This window comes from Lycorma delicatula, chromosome 11 (assembly GCF_047948215.1).
Source record: "Lycorma delicatula isolate Av1 chromosome 11, ASM4794821v1, whole genome shotgun sequence".
NCBI classification, from domain to species: domain Eukaryota; kingdom Metazoa; phylum Arthropoda; class Insecta; order Hemiptera; family Fulgoridae; genus Lycorma; species Lycorma delicatula.
Window position 1 is genome coordinate 8,607,311 of NC_134465.1, and position 15,076 is coordinate 8,622,386.

At 28.4% G+C, this 15,076-nt stretch overlaps 1 protein-coding gene across 1 annotated transcript in view; it reads right to left on the minus strand.

The window, feature by feature from the left end:
* Positions 1 to 4,638: 4,638 nt before the first annotated feature.
* Positions 4,639 to 15,076, minus strand: part of Ankle2 (ankyrin repeat and LEM domain-containing protein 2) — a 45,541-nt gene continuing 35,103 nt past the window's right edge. Inside the window, exons 9-13 of the mRNA XM_075378413.1 lie at positions 14,155 to 14,486; positions 11,783 to 11,884; positions 10,455 to 10,572; positions 9,838 to 9,969; positions 4,639 to 9,269 (exon numbers count right to left, since the gene is read on the minus strand). Coding sequence (XP_075234528.1) covers positions 9,203 to 9,269; positions 9,838 to 9,969; positions 10,455 to 10,572; positions 11,783 to 11,884; positions 14,155 to 14,486 — 751 coding nt within the window. The 3' untranslated portion in view covers positions 4,639 to 9,202. The remainder of the gene's footprint in view (positions 9,270 to 9,837; positions 9,970 to 10,454; positions 10,573 to 11,782; positions 11,885 to 14,154; positions 14,487 to 15,076) is intronic.

The following is a 15,076-nucleotide window of genomic DNA, read 5'->3' on the forward strand; positions in this document are numbered from 1 at the left end:
AGCATCAAACTGTTTTTAACACATTAGCTGCAGTAACAGTTATATATATCATATAATCCTATTCTCCCCTTGATTTCCCTTCTGTGCAGTACTAGATAGTTGGTAAAAAATGGTAAAATTTACTGACACTTTCACGCAATACTGGACATATAGGATTGATATGATTTGAAGCCTAAACAAGATGACATTAGTACAGCTCATAACAGCTTAGTAAGTAACAAATAGTTACTAACAAATAGTTACTAACAAATAATATTAGAAAAGGCAAAATTATTTAAGGTAAAGGTGTCTTGTAATGGACCAGTGGAAACATAAACTGGACAATGAGAACTTCAAATACAAGAAAATTATATGCATTAAAAATATACTGCAATCAACAAGTTAAAATAGGAACAAATTTGGGATTAAAAACTGGAAACAAGATTCTTTGCAAACAAACTAAGAAAATCTTAAAAAATATGTCCAAACCTTCAGTTAAAGGTAATCAACGATAAAAGTTTTCTTTTTTTTATTTATTTAAAGAAGCGGTGAAAAAATGAGAAAGCAGATGATTTAAAGGCTCTACTATGACAGCTGGAATATTAAAAAAATATTTTTTATGAAAGAAACAGATTAGAAGGAAAGGAGAAATTTGTGACCAAGATGTGAACAGCTGTTCATGAGAATAAATACAATCATTAACATTTATGACGTAATAAAAATAAGACTTATGAAATTAATTAAATTTTTTAGTTACATTGAAGCTAGTTTTCTCTTACTCTTTTAACTGACTCAAGATGTGAAATAATACAGTTTACTCTTTACTGTTATTGTAAAAACTGTTTAAGCTGATAAAAATACAATATTCCAACATTAAAAAAAATGTTTAAAAATTACTTTATGTCATGGTTATCCTCTTATTTTGATCCATAAGAAAGGAGATACTCAAGACTTAAATAATTACAAATACACTTACCTTTGCCATAAACAAGATTCAATTCAATAGAATTTCAAATACAGATATGAGTTACATAGAACCGTTTATTATCATAAAGCTTTTGATTCCACAAACCACCAATTCATATATAAACCAATATTAAGCACCCAAAATGTGCCTCCTAAATACTTCAATTTAATAAAAAACATATTTTCATAGAGTAAAGCCAGAATAGTGGGTGTCCACGACAGTTCATATTTTAAAATAGAAAAAGGAGGAAAACAAGGAATCCTTTATAACCAGATTTGTTCACTGTGGTTTTGAAGGAAGTATTTATAAAACTGAAATGGACAGAAAAAAAAGTTGAATTAGCAATAGCAGTTGAAGATTGGCAAAACTTAAGATTTGGTTCATCTCCGGAAATGTATCTACTTAGCAAATGGTAAGCTTTGAGCGCAGAACAAGAAAGGAGAACCATAGACGGATAGCAGATACTTTGAAAAAATATTGATCTCTTAAACTGATTATGAAAAATAATCAGGTGAACATTATAAAGAAAAGCAAATTATTAGACAGTTGTGTAAACACCTTGTCTCACCTACAGTTCATAAACTTGGACTTTACCTAAGAAATCAATAAAAATTATGAGGGTTATACAGAGAACAATAGAGAGAAGCTTGATTGGTATGAAAAGGAAAAATAGAATAAATTGTGGAAAGATAAGGTAACACACTACTAGTGGCAGATGTGGTTTAAGTAATTAAGAAATTGAAGAGAAAATAAACTGAACACCTGGAAAGGTTAAAAGGTAGTGGTTGACAAAAAAAGTCATGTTTTGAAAACTTTTCTATGGTTAAAGTTAAAGAAGTACACAGAAGAAAGGTGGAAGGATGATTTAAAGGAGGCTGCAGGAATATATTGGTATAAGTTGGCTTTGGACTATTAAGCATGGAATATTGGGGTAGAGGCCTATGGTCAGTAGCGGGCCTGGTTTCAAATGTCAAAGTTCAAGTGATACTTCTGTTAAATGGAATAATTTAACAGGAACCTCAGGTGTTACTTTTTACTTATTTTTTTTTTATAAAAAAAAATTTAAAACTGAAACCAAATAAAAGGCTTATCTATTTAATTTTACTATGGCCCCTCTCCATTTCTTAAACAAGTCAAATATGATACATTATAAAAGAAAACAGATTATAAAAAATTCCAAGTGTAATCAATCAGCAAGTCAGATTTCAAAATAAAATCCTACATTATAATCTGCAAGAGATTAATTAATGTGAATTCTTTAAAGATTATTTTGAGATGAAAATACTATTATATACACATAGTAAAAACGATTTTTACAAACATACCACAAATTCTGATGTGTGAAATATCGTGTATATATTGTTGAAAACCGATTGCGTTTTAAAATATGTTTTATTATTATTTATATTTCTTTAATATAAATGAAAAACATATAAAGTATGTCTCATGAAGAATTTATAACTCTAAATGGCTGTAGTATTTTATTTAATTGTTTCTGAAGGAATTTGTCAAGAAAATCAAAATAAAACCATTAATGTTTTTTTTTAAGAGCATTTTTAATAACTCTTGATTTTATGTAATCTTTGCCAACAATCCCATCAATTTTTACTGATTACTGAGCTTCTATATGTATGTGAACATAGTAAATTTCAATGTAATAATAATAATAATAATAATAATAATAAAACATACAATAATTAAGACTAAAATAACAGTAATAATAACAAGGAAGGCTACCAATCTGATTATCTAATATCACTAATATTAACAACTGTTTAAACTTACCAAGAAAAAAAAATAAAAACATTAAAAAATAAATATATAAAAATAAAAAAAATCATAATTTAAATATAAATAAGGAACAAGATATACTAACATAATAAACATAAATTTTCTTCTATTAACCAATAAAACCTGCTATTAATTAATAACAATAAATGTGAGAGGTATATTGAAGTTGGGATCTGGTAATGATTTCTGTTTATAAGAAAAATTATCATCCACTAAATTTTGGAAAAATATTCTTCTCAAATACTTTCCTAAAAGTTAGGGTTTGTACCTCTAATTTGTTATTTATATTTAATTACTATAAATGAGATTTTTGAAGAATTTCAAGGACAACAAAACAAATAAAAAAACATTAATATGTTTTTTAGATACCTATCGTTGACAAAGTTTCATGTTAACAGTACAGATGGAAATGATTAGTATGATGATGATTAGTATAACATTAGTACAAATATCATTATTATAATAAAAAAAATTGAATATTAATATTAATAGTCAAAGATATAAAAATTACATCTAGTATTTTTCAACTTCGATGATCTACAAAAAGCTTGATAATTAAATACTAAAATCTTTATTTCCTTTACATTAATTAATGATTGTATTTATTATACAATTATTATTATAAATTTTTATCAATTAATCCTCTTTCACATTAGTCATCATATCGCTGTTTGACTTAGTAAATGATATTGTTACCTTTTGAATTTCAGTTGTACTATATATTTTAGTGAATTTTTATACATCTTCTATTTATTACAATCGTGGCTCACACTAATCAGCAGCAAAATTTTTATTTAATTTATGACAACTTCATTATTTAAGGTTACATCTTCAAGTTGGGTGTATACAATGATCAAATATGTGATTTATTTTTACAAAAGAATAATTTCAATGACAAAACTGACTGAACAAATTTATAAGATGCTTTTTAAAAATTTATTTTAAGCTTTTTTTTCAATCTCAGCAACTTGTAATAGATGTTCTCACACTGGCATGCAGACACAGGTTACAATATGACTAAGAAGTGTGATAGATCAGAACTGTGTTTGTTCCTTTAGTATATTGTAACAGACACGGTTCAAATCTAACATACTTTTTGGCTATATTCAAAAATGTGTTTGTTAATTAAAAAAAAAAAAAATCATCAGTAATGGGATAACAGCAGCACTAAGAATTATCAAAGGCAGCTCAGTTGAAGGAATTTTATGATTTTTTAACAAATATGATGATAATCTGAAATTGCACTACTACACTGTATATTACAACAATAATTGTTAATGGCAGAAATAGCTCTACTTTGAAGAAATAAATTCACATATTATATTATGTGACCAAGTTGTAATAGTGTACTAAGTGTTCAAATTTGTTTCAATGTTAAGCAGGATCTGTAATGCTAAGTAGTTCAAGCATAAATTTTGATTATTTTAACTTACATTGCACTACTTTTGCAGCTATATCAGGCCTGGCAGAAGCTGTAAAACTGGTTGGATATATATATATATATATGTGTGTGTGTATAAAAATTTAATAAAGGTGGATTAAAATTTTAGGGTGAAAAAACATTAATACAAACCATTTTTTCACTTCCATAAAAATTAATTTTTTTTTAATATTAAAATTAATATTGTGATCACAGTTCAATGGGAGGGTTCAAGACTCCCCCCTATTTTATTTTCACCTAATTAAATCATTGCTGTGTTCAATATCCCTCATTTACTAAAATTATTGTTGCTACCATAAAAAACTGACCTCTCAATTTGGTGGTATAAAATGAATTACCAAAGACCAAATGTTAATATAATAATGAAAAGAAGAGGATAAAATAAATGTTAATTAAAAATCTCACAGAATTATAATATTTATGTAAAAAATTAAAATATCACTAAAAAATCAAATTTGGGCACAAATTATTTTATAAAAAAATCCAAATATTTAGTTATAATATAAAAAAAAAATAAATAAATAAACATCAGAACTTGATTCTTATTCCAAAAAAGGTATTATAAAAGATATAAATTATTAGAACTTTTGAGGTGCAAAGATCATAGTAAGCAGAGGCAAAACCTCCTAGTTTCCTAAGTTAACAAATTTTATTAATCATAATATTATGAATATTAAGCATCCTATGATCCTGAAAATAACATAACCATTGTCAAGAATAACAAGAACCCATGCTAAGCTTTCTACAGAAAGTTAGTTAAGCATCTTTAGTGAGCTGAATTAATAGTTACTCTCAGCAAGCTGAGCCTACTGAAAAAATAAATAATTTTGGGGACTACAAAATGACAACTTTAATATAACAGGTTATTCAAAAACAAGGAGCAGATTTTAAATATTTATTTCTAATGAACAACAATAGGTAGAGGCAGATATGATATATCACTGAATAGGGGAAAGTTCAAAAAGTATTAGTTCCATTCAGTGCCTATAGCAGCAGTGTGATGTGTATGAGAAAATAGTGGCGCCACAGGAAAAGTTGTTTTGTGTGCTGCAGTATGAAAGAATGAATCCATTGTTTCAGTGCAGTGTGAATTTCATTGTAAGTTCGACAAAGAGCCGCCTCGTCATAAACAGATTAACAATCGGTACAAGAAATTTGTAGAAGATGATTGTATACGCAAAGGGAAAAGTACTGGTTGTCCTTGCACATCAGATGAAAACGTTGAGTATATCCGAACTGCTTTTGAATATAGCCCTAGGAAATCCACAGGCAGAGTAAGCAAAGAACTTGGAATTCTGCAACCAACAATATGGTGTGTGCTTAAAAAAAATCTACATCTTAAGCTGTACAAGATGCAGTTACTTCTGGCATTGCATCCTGGCGATTATGAAGAAAGACACAACTGACACAATTCTAAGACGATGGATTGGAAGAGGTATGCAACATGATGTTGTTCATCTTAAGTGGCCTCAAAGGTCACCAGATCTTATCCCTTGCAATTTTAATCTGTGAGGGTTCGTAAAAGACAGCACGTATGCACCAACTAAGCCTGCTACTCTTCAAGCTCTGCAAAATCGAATTGATACAGCAGCAAATTCAATGACCAGGGACCAGTTAATTCGTGTGTGGCAAGAAATGGACAACTAATTTGATGTTTGTCATATAACAAATGGTGCTCACATTGAATACATAAAATAAAACTTTGAACTTTCCTCTATTCAGTGATGTATCATATGTGTCTACCTATTGTCATTCATTAGAAATAAATATTTAAAATCTGCTCCTTCTTTTTGAATACCGTGTATTTATCACATATACTTGCTCACCATAATCTTAAATGCTTCTGCCAGAAGTTGTTTATAATATAAATAAAGAAAAGTATTTAATCGCTTTTACATAAGATTTTTAATTTTACCTCTAGCTATCACTATTTTCCTTAACTGAAAAAAGGGTATACCAGAAAAAATAAATTAAACAGGCTCTAAATTAGATTGAAAAACATTTTTTTTTCAGTAAACTAGTATATTATTTTTTTTTATAGAAATTGTCTATTATACAGGGATGGTGCATGAAATGATCCAACATTTGTTTTGGCAATAATTGTTTAGGTTAATAATTATTAATGTGTTTTATGTTGGCAGAATGATAGCAGTTCATGAATATTAGCTTCTTTTCTTTCCACATGTGTTGTTTATGTATCGTTCAAAGATGACTGACAAAGGAAGTCTGACTGTTGAACAATGCATAACAAAAACTGTGTCGTTTTTTAATGAAGAGAGGTGTGGTGCTTACAAAAATACGGTTTTGTGCATATTTTCAAACTTGGAGGTTGTTCTCATTTAAAACAATACTTAGACCGTAGACTTTACAAAAAATTTAACAATGATGATTCACTATTTGAGAGAAGCGTGAACAGTCTGCCAAAGTTCATTCTCCACAGAATATGGAAGCTGTCACAGCAGCGTTGCTGAGGAGCTCAGGCAAATCACAAGAAAAGCAGAAGTACAACTTGAGATTTCTGTGCAGCGAATTTTAAAAACTGATTTGCATTTATTTATATCCATACAAAATAACAGTATTGCCTAAATTAACGGTTGACAACAAACATCAAACAACAGCATTCACTGAATGGGCTGTGAACCGAGAGGTATTGTTGAACAATATTTGGTTTTCAGATGAGGCACATTTACACCTAGATGGGATTGTTAGTAAACAAAATGTGCATTTCTGGGGTTCTGAAAATCAACACGTTTCATGAAAAGGTGCATCACACTCCAAGAATTATCTCAAGTCATGAGGTAAAGGGCCATTCTTTTTTGAACAGTGAACATTATCTAAACATGCTGCATAATAATTTTGTTCCTCAGCTTCTTGCAAAAGGATTTCAATTAGAAAAGGAGTGGTTCATGTAGAATAGAGCCATATCTCACACAGATAATATTGTTTTAGACTTTCTGCATGAAACTTTTAATGTTTTAAAGTCATTTCAAACCGATTTTCTAATCATGTGTGGCAGAACTGGTATCCCGAACAGTCCTGATTTGAATTTGTGCGATTATTTTCTTTGGGGATTTCTAAATGAAAAGATTTTCCCTAAACATCCTTGTACAGTGATGAAACTGTGAGTGCTGATCATTGAGGCATGCAGCAAGATAACCGAGGATATGTGTCGAGTTGATAACAACATAGGAGTTCCTGTTGAAGAAGTTGCTAGACATGATGGTGGTCATATTGAACATGTGATAAGCAGAATATAATCTCCAGGTATACAGTAAGCACGCTGTATTTTATTTTTCTGTATTGTGATTCAAATAAATATTTTTTAACAAAACTGCACGAGCAACAGTGCTCTCTCTCTTTCTTGCAGTCTTACGTGCAGCTTCCTATGTGCCCATGCGTACAACAGCCAAACAGCATGCTGCTGTAAGTGTGAAGCACACAGTTCCATACAAAGATTTTTGTATCTTCTTTATAAACTGGTGGATGGCTACTGACATTAAGATTAAGCATTATATATATATTATATATATATTGTACAAGTATAAAGAAAGAATTAAAGAAAAAAGGACTCATTATATTAAATGTTATTGAAAATATCAAGTGGAAACAGGGGGTGCTGCAGTTCCACAGTGCCTATATGTGAGCCACCACTGAAAATAATATTTATTTGACTGAATATTTTGTTTTTAAATGTTTAAAAAATATACTGTTTTTAAAATTAAGGTGTGAATTATATGATGGTGTTAATTACAATAGAAAATATGGTATGAATGAAGTAAACAAGCACAGAATAGTGTATTTTTAATAAACTTTTTCATCAAAGATTTTAAACAATCAGAAATCTCCTCTAGACTCACATATTTATGGACATTAGCCTATTAAAGAACACTAGGGCAGGAAAAGATTTGTCAATAATGAGTATATGAAATAATATATAACAATACAAAAGAAGCACTTTCACTTTTTATAATTGGATCACAGCTTTTGTTGCATTTACTTATTATATTTCACACTTCCTTAATCAGAGAATAATAAATGACAATAATTTGAATGAATTAAATATTTTACTACTATCTAAATTATATCTTAAAATTCAATTATTCTTGACAATCTACTGTCAGTTCAATTACCAGTCTTGAACTAAGCTTAGCAAGAACTGGAATTGAAATAATAAATAAACAATAATTGCTCAGCTTCTTTAATTTCAGTATGAATAAAAAAAAGAGAAAAAAGTTTAATTTTATTATCACTATTTTTTATTTTGATTGATTTTCTTTAAGATTAAAATTTCATGTTGATTGAAAATAAGTATTTTACATTAATAAAATAATACATTAAGTAAGACATTTTAAAACCACTTTTTATATTAACACATATTGAAGATAAGATTATTTATAAAAATAATTGCCTTTTAAATACAGAAAAAAATCCTCAAAAAATAAATTCAAGTTCAATCCAATAATTAATATTTGTTAATATGTCCATATTTTTTTTAACAGATCCTACATAAAATAATAACAAACAAAAATTTATTTAAAAAAAAAACTAAAAAAAAAACCAATATCCAATCAAGATTTTTCAATAATTATATTAGTATTTTATATTTTTTTAATAAACATTCCAATATAATTAAAATAATAAATAAATGAGTTGAAATACATATACGTTAAAGACTGTATTTTATGACTAGTTAAGTCAAATTGTTAAAATTCATTATATATAATTGTCCTACACATAAAAAAAACTAATAAATATATATGACATACAATCACATATACATGACATACCTATCACATACAATTGATCAGTGTTGACAGATCAAAAGAAAATTATTTAAAAAAAAAAAGAAATGTACTGAAGCATCAAGGCAAGATGGTACTTCTACGTTGTATAAAAATGAAAAATATCATTCTAAATATTATAAAATAAATGATATTTTTCAATTAAATAAAATAACATTAATGAATATATTCAACATTTATATATATTTTTTTTCTTTATATCATTATAACCTATTTTGATATTTAAAAACCAGATTTTTCATTATATTCTTCACAAGTATAGACTGATACTCGTCTTGGACTTGGCCACCTAAAAAAAAAAGTAAATAAATAATTTTAATTCTAATTCTTAAAAATAATTATTACCTTTTTTAGATTATTGATAATATTAATAATATTGTATAACAGTTTATCTAGAGACTGGTTAACATTATTTTTTGAATTAATATTACGAGTTGCACTTATTTTGAAAGAATAGCTAGAGGAAATGTAGAAATTTATAGATTAAAAATGTTTGTGTATGATCTTCATCTTTTATATTTTTTAATATGGTACTATAATTTGTGGATTAACAGTCTTATAAGTTAACTTTTGTTAAGTTTACAGCTAACTGATGAAGAATACACTTCAAAAAGTATTTTGCTTAAATACTATTTAAAATACCTTTAACTGGATTCATTTATATGTAAAAACACTTTTATATTTTACAAACAAATTTATTTTTTATATTAATGATTATTGAGCATTTGTTATTTCCTTTATTCCAGTAACTGTTAAGGACAACTCATTCTTTGAGTTTTGTATAAGTTAACTTGTCTCATTTTTTTATCCACACATATAATTTACAAACAGAAAAATAACTAATAATAATTTATCACCTTTCACGTTGAGCAGGTGAATGCATCGTAACAAGATGTTTCCAACGACAGATATTTGGATAAATTATTGGATCTAAATTAGTTGGCCCCAGAGCATCTAAAACAGCACTGTCTAAACTTGTAGGTACATCTCTGTAAAAAGAAAAACAAACTGTATGAAACATAATCAAGTAAACTAAAACTGACATGTAATAAATAAAATATCAATTAATATAACTTTTTATCAGCTTCACTTATTTCATAATGGAGATCAGGCTACCATAATTGCAATTTATGTAAATAAGTCAATTGTAGAGCAATTAAACCATTTATGTAGGTAAATTCTATTCTTAGATAAATTTAAATATTTTTTTAGTTTTAATAAATTGTGAAAAGTTAGAATTACATCAATAAAATTGGTAATAATTCTTAATACTAATTTTATATAAACTAGTTTCTGTAATTCATTCAGTTATTTTAAGTAAACTTCAACTTACAATAACAATGCACAAAAGATATTTTTTCTTTCAAACTGTCTCTATGATGCAATTCTTCAAATATGAGTTTTTTTATGCTGCATTCTACTGTTTTTATTACTTAAAAATTACAGTAAAAAATAATTTAAAAAAAGTACTAACCCTTCAATGTAAACATCAGGGCCTTCATCAGGACTCTCCATTTCTAAATCATCTTCAGAAGATGCAAGAGATTGTGGATTCCTAGGAGTACTCGGAGGAGTAAAAAATTCACCACATTCTGTATAAAAGATAATTAAACGAAAACAAGATAAGACTTTTTAAAAATAAATTCATCATCAACATCCATAATATTTAAAAATTAAATAGAATACATATACACATAATACTGGGTGAGAAACTTAAAACTGAACCAAGCCGTCTTGAACTGCAGTTAAAAAAGTACAACTTCCAACAAGACGGATCAAATCTACATGCTATCAACAAACTGAAGGTAAACATTTAACAAAAATCAATGGCATTGACAATGTTTTGGATCAGATTACTTTCGGTATGATCACTAGGAGACAAAAATGCATCACTGCACAGGGTGTTCACTTCAAACATTTTTTGTAAAAATGTGGTAAATATGTAATTTTCTGCTAATATAATTTCATTGATAAAATTTTACATATTGCAGCTGTGTTTAGTCTGTAGAGGTTCAGTTTTAAGTTGCTCACTTGATATATAAAATTATTGTCTTAAGAAGGATAGTAAACTTAATGAGACTGAAGAAAAGTTTTGAATTTTCAGAAAATATAATTACCAAATTGAAGGGAGCAGTAACAAATAAATGGCAACTGCAATTATGTAATAGAATGAAATTTTAATATTTGAAGTTTTTCAGATTGTAGAAAAAGAAAGGATGTTTAATCTTACCATAAAAATTAAATAGTGAGAAACAAGCTCCGATTCAAAAGGATGAATTAATAGAGATACCACTGCTTTTCAACTTGTATGTAAAGATGTTATAAGAAATGAAGAAAAACTAAGTTACAGTTCTGGAAGAAATATAGACATTACAATTCATTGAATACACTGCTATTTTAGTTGAAACTAAACATTATTTGGATGAAGCAGTAAAGGACATCAGCTTATTACTCACAAATTTATTCTGAAAAAAAAAATAGTCAACAGATTATGGATGTGGGATAAAATCAAACAGTGCTACAACATGGCAGCATAACTTAATATCTTACGTGGCTCTTATTGGAAAATCTGTCAAATGGAATGAAATTTTTTGTCACAAATAGGTTGATTTATGTAACCATAAAAAAAAATTACTTATAGTCAAAATGAATACATAAAAAACTGATTAATGGAAAGTTTATTAAAAGTATAAAAAAGTCAAAATAATACATGTATACGGTTGTTTACTGCATGTATTAAATATCCTGCATTAGCATAAAAGAATTTATTAAATGAAATGTAAATATTAAGTTTTATTATACCAGACGTATCTGACTCTTCTCCAGCGCTTTCTTCACAATATTCCGGTGGTTTTTCAATTATACGTACAATATTTTTAATTTCATCTTCATTTTTTCTTTCACCTGAAAAAGAAATTTATTAGTAATCTACTACTTTAAAAATGATAATATGTTAAAATACAGTATTTTCTCATGCAGTCTTTGGTCTCGCATATTTTCTGTACCCCAATTTTTAAAGCTATTTTCTGAATTATTTTTTAAATCCTCTCAAAATTTTCACAGAGTAAACTTTTTATGAAACGCAATATTCCTAAAAAAAAACAGTTAGCTACTGTAAAACGGGTATAGCAGCGATTCTTCACATTCCATTGAACTCATCAACAAAAGTGTTATTTGCCTCAGGGTTGATTTGTTCGCATACTCATTCTTATCACTTAATCCACCCTTGCTTGCTGTATAAGCATGTCACGTAGATCTTATCACTTCCTTTCCCATTTCCAGTAAGCAATCTGTACAATCAATAAGTCTTAGGCTTGTGAAAGTGAGTTTCAAAAGTAAAATATAGCAGCTATACCATGGCTTTCAAACTTTGTGGGATTGATTTTACAGAGAAGATCGGGAACTGAGCTACTGAGAGGAAATTTAATGTTTTAGTCTCATGTGAGATACTGGTGGAAACAGGAGCCATTCAAAAGCAAGAGGTTTGTGCCATGTGTTTCAAAGCCAAAAAGATAAGAAATATGAACAACTAATGGACAAATTTCTTTGTTAGTTACGTGCAGGACTTACGTAATAACTGCAACATGGTCAACTGTAAAATTTTTGCAATATTGTACAAGAGAAATTGCATGTGTTAAAATGATTCCACACAGCTAATTCAAAGCCAGTAGAGGATGGTTTTGTAACCATGAAAAGGAAGAACTTGACCTTGAGAAAACATACAACTTATGCCAGAAACTATCCCAAGATTACATGGACAAAGCTTTTCATCAGCATGTCATTAGAGTAAGTCAAAAGAATAGATATCTGCTGTTGCAAATCAGCAATGCAGAACAAATGCTGGTGTACTTTGAAATGCTGAGAAAACCATAACAGAAAAAAGGGAATGCTGACTGTACTGATAATTACATCTGGTGCAGAAAAACAGCATTACATTGTGATGCTAGATAGCAATTACTGCTGATGGAAGCAAACTGCTGACATGTCATTTTCCAGAGGAAAACTACACCTAAAGATTCTGCTGGTAAACATGTGGCACAGGAGAAAGGATGGATGACCAGTGAACTATATTGGATTTGGTTGAAAAAGTCTGGAAATGCTGACTAGTGTACTGTTTTTACCTAAAATCCCTTCTCATGTTGGGCAGTTTCCACAGCTATCTCATTAAAGTAAAGTCCTGCCATGATGAAGCAAAAACTGAGAGATAGCCATGACTCCTGGTGGATTAACATCAATATACCAGTCCCTGGGTGAGTCAGTCAACAAACTTTTCAAGGGACACATACGCCAGCTGCATTCAAGATGAATGTCTGAAAACAAACATGAGTACATGCTGGGTGGGAAAATTAAAAGGCCAATATTAAATGTGATATGCAAATGGTCCTGAGTGCCTGGAGATTAATTTCACCTGACATCATTGAAAGATATTTCAAGAAAACAGGGATATTGAATACAATTGCTCTATATTGAGGATAACACCTGCTTTGCTGATTGACTTGCAGATGATACAACAATGGAGTTTGAAGACAGGGTTGATACCAGTGACAATGACAATAATTTGTAACGTAAGAAATCATATTAAATTTTTGAATAAATGCTCTGAACAATCATTCACTAGTATCACAAGAAATGTAATAATACACAATTATGATACAATATAATCTTAATGTCAGCTTATTGTTTTCATTTCATGGTGCCAAACATTGCCACTGGTACCACATAAAATTTCGATTGAATTCAATTCCTTCATTAAATAAAGCAATTTTGGTGTACTAATTTAAGAATTGTAATGTTTAGGATATAAATAAACTTCATTTGTGTAATGTTTTAATTTTTTTTTTATTTCTCTCATAATTTACGCACCCTTACTTTAATACAATTTCTTCCTCTAAAAAATTCATTCAAAAACAGATGATTCATGAGGATATAGTACTTTTGTTAGAAATATTTTTCACTTAAACTGTAGGGAAAACCATACATTAGAATAACCAGAGAACTTCCTTCTACAAAAAATTATTATCAAATTTTGTTTACAAAGTGATCAAATTTTGATAATTTTTTTTCACTTGGCTTGAACTCTTGAACTGAAAACCTCCTCCTCTTGTTTTAAATTTGGTTAAAAGAAAAAAGGAGTTGTTAAATTAATATGATTTTACACTAAATAATTTATTTACCCAAACTGACAGACGATTGAAAATCAATTCTTCTTGAAACAGAATAATTACATCTTCTAAAAGAACGTCTAATTCTTGAATCGGGTGACCAAACACAATTACAAGTAGTAGCTAACTGCCATAATTTTATGCAATCTTCTTCGGTTGATGGTGGATCAGAGACTGATGCATCAGGTGATTCATTTAAAAGTAAACAATTTGATATTTGTTGTGCAATACAACGTACACTAGCATCGACAGCAATTTTCTGTTTCCTTGTATTTTTTCGTCGAATATTATCCCGATAAGGAGTTATTTCTTCTTCAGAAGAGGATTCATCTAATTCTTGTCTTCTAAATAAACAAAAGTATAAACAAATCATTAGTTACGATAAAAAAAATATTTCAATTTATTAAGTTGCTTTAACTCTATATGATTTACTATAAGTACATTTAATAAGATTTTTCATATGATGCAAGTACAAATCCATGACATAAAGTAATTATTTATGCAGATTCCAATTTTGTTTTCCTAGAAAAATATAGCTATGTAACAGTTAATAAAATTAATAAAAATACATTTTTCCAGTTCTTTGTAAACATATATTCAATTTTATTCACTAAAAGACACTTTTATTGTGGAAATGAATTAAAATGATTAACCTAGTAGCTTCTACAAAAATTAACTAATAAGAAGCAACAAAAATCAGAATATTTTCTTATAAAATACAGTGCAAGATAATGTAATTTAAAATGTATCAATGAACTAACTAATTTGATGCTATTCTCAATTCATTTATGATCCTCTACAGTGTTTACTTTCCACATAGTCCTCCCCAACAAACTACTACAGGTGAATATCTTAATGCATGGTCCACTAATCACATTTTAGTATTTTTTTTTACAAGATTCTGCCATAAATTTCTCTCCTTTCCTATTCATCT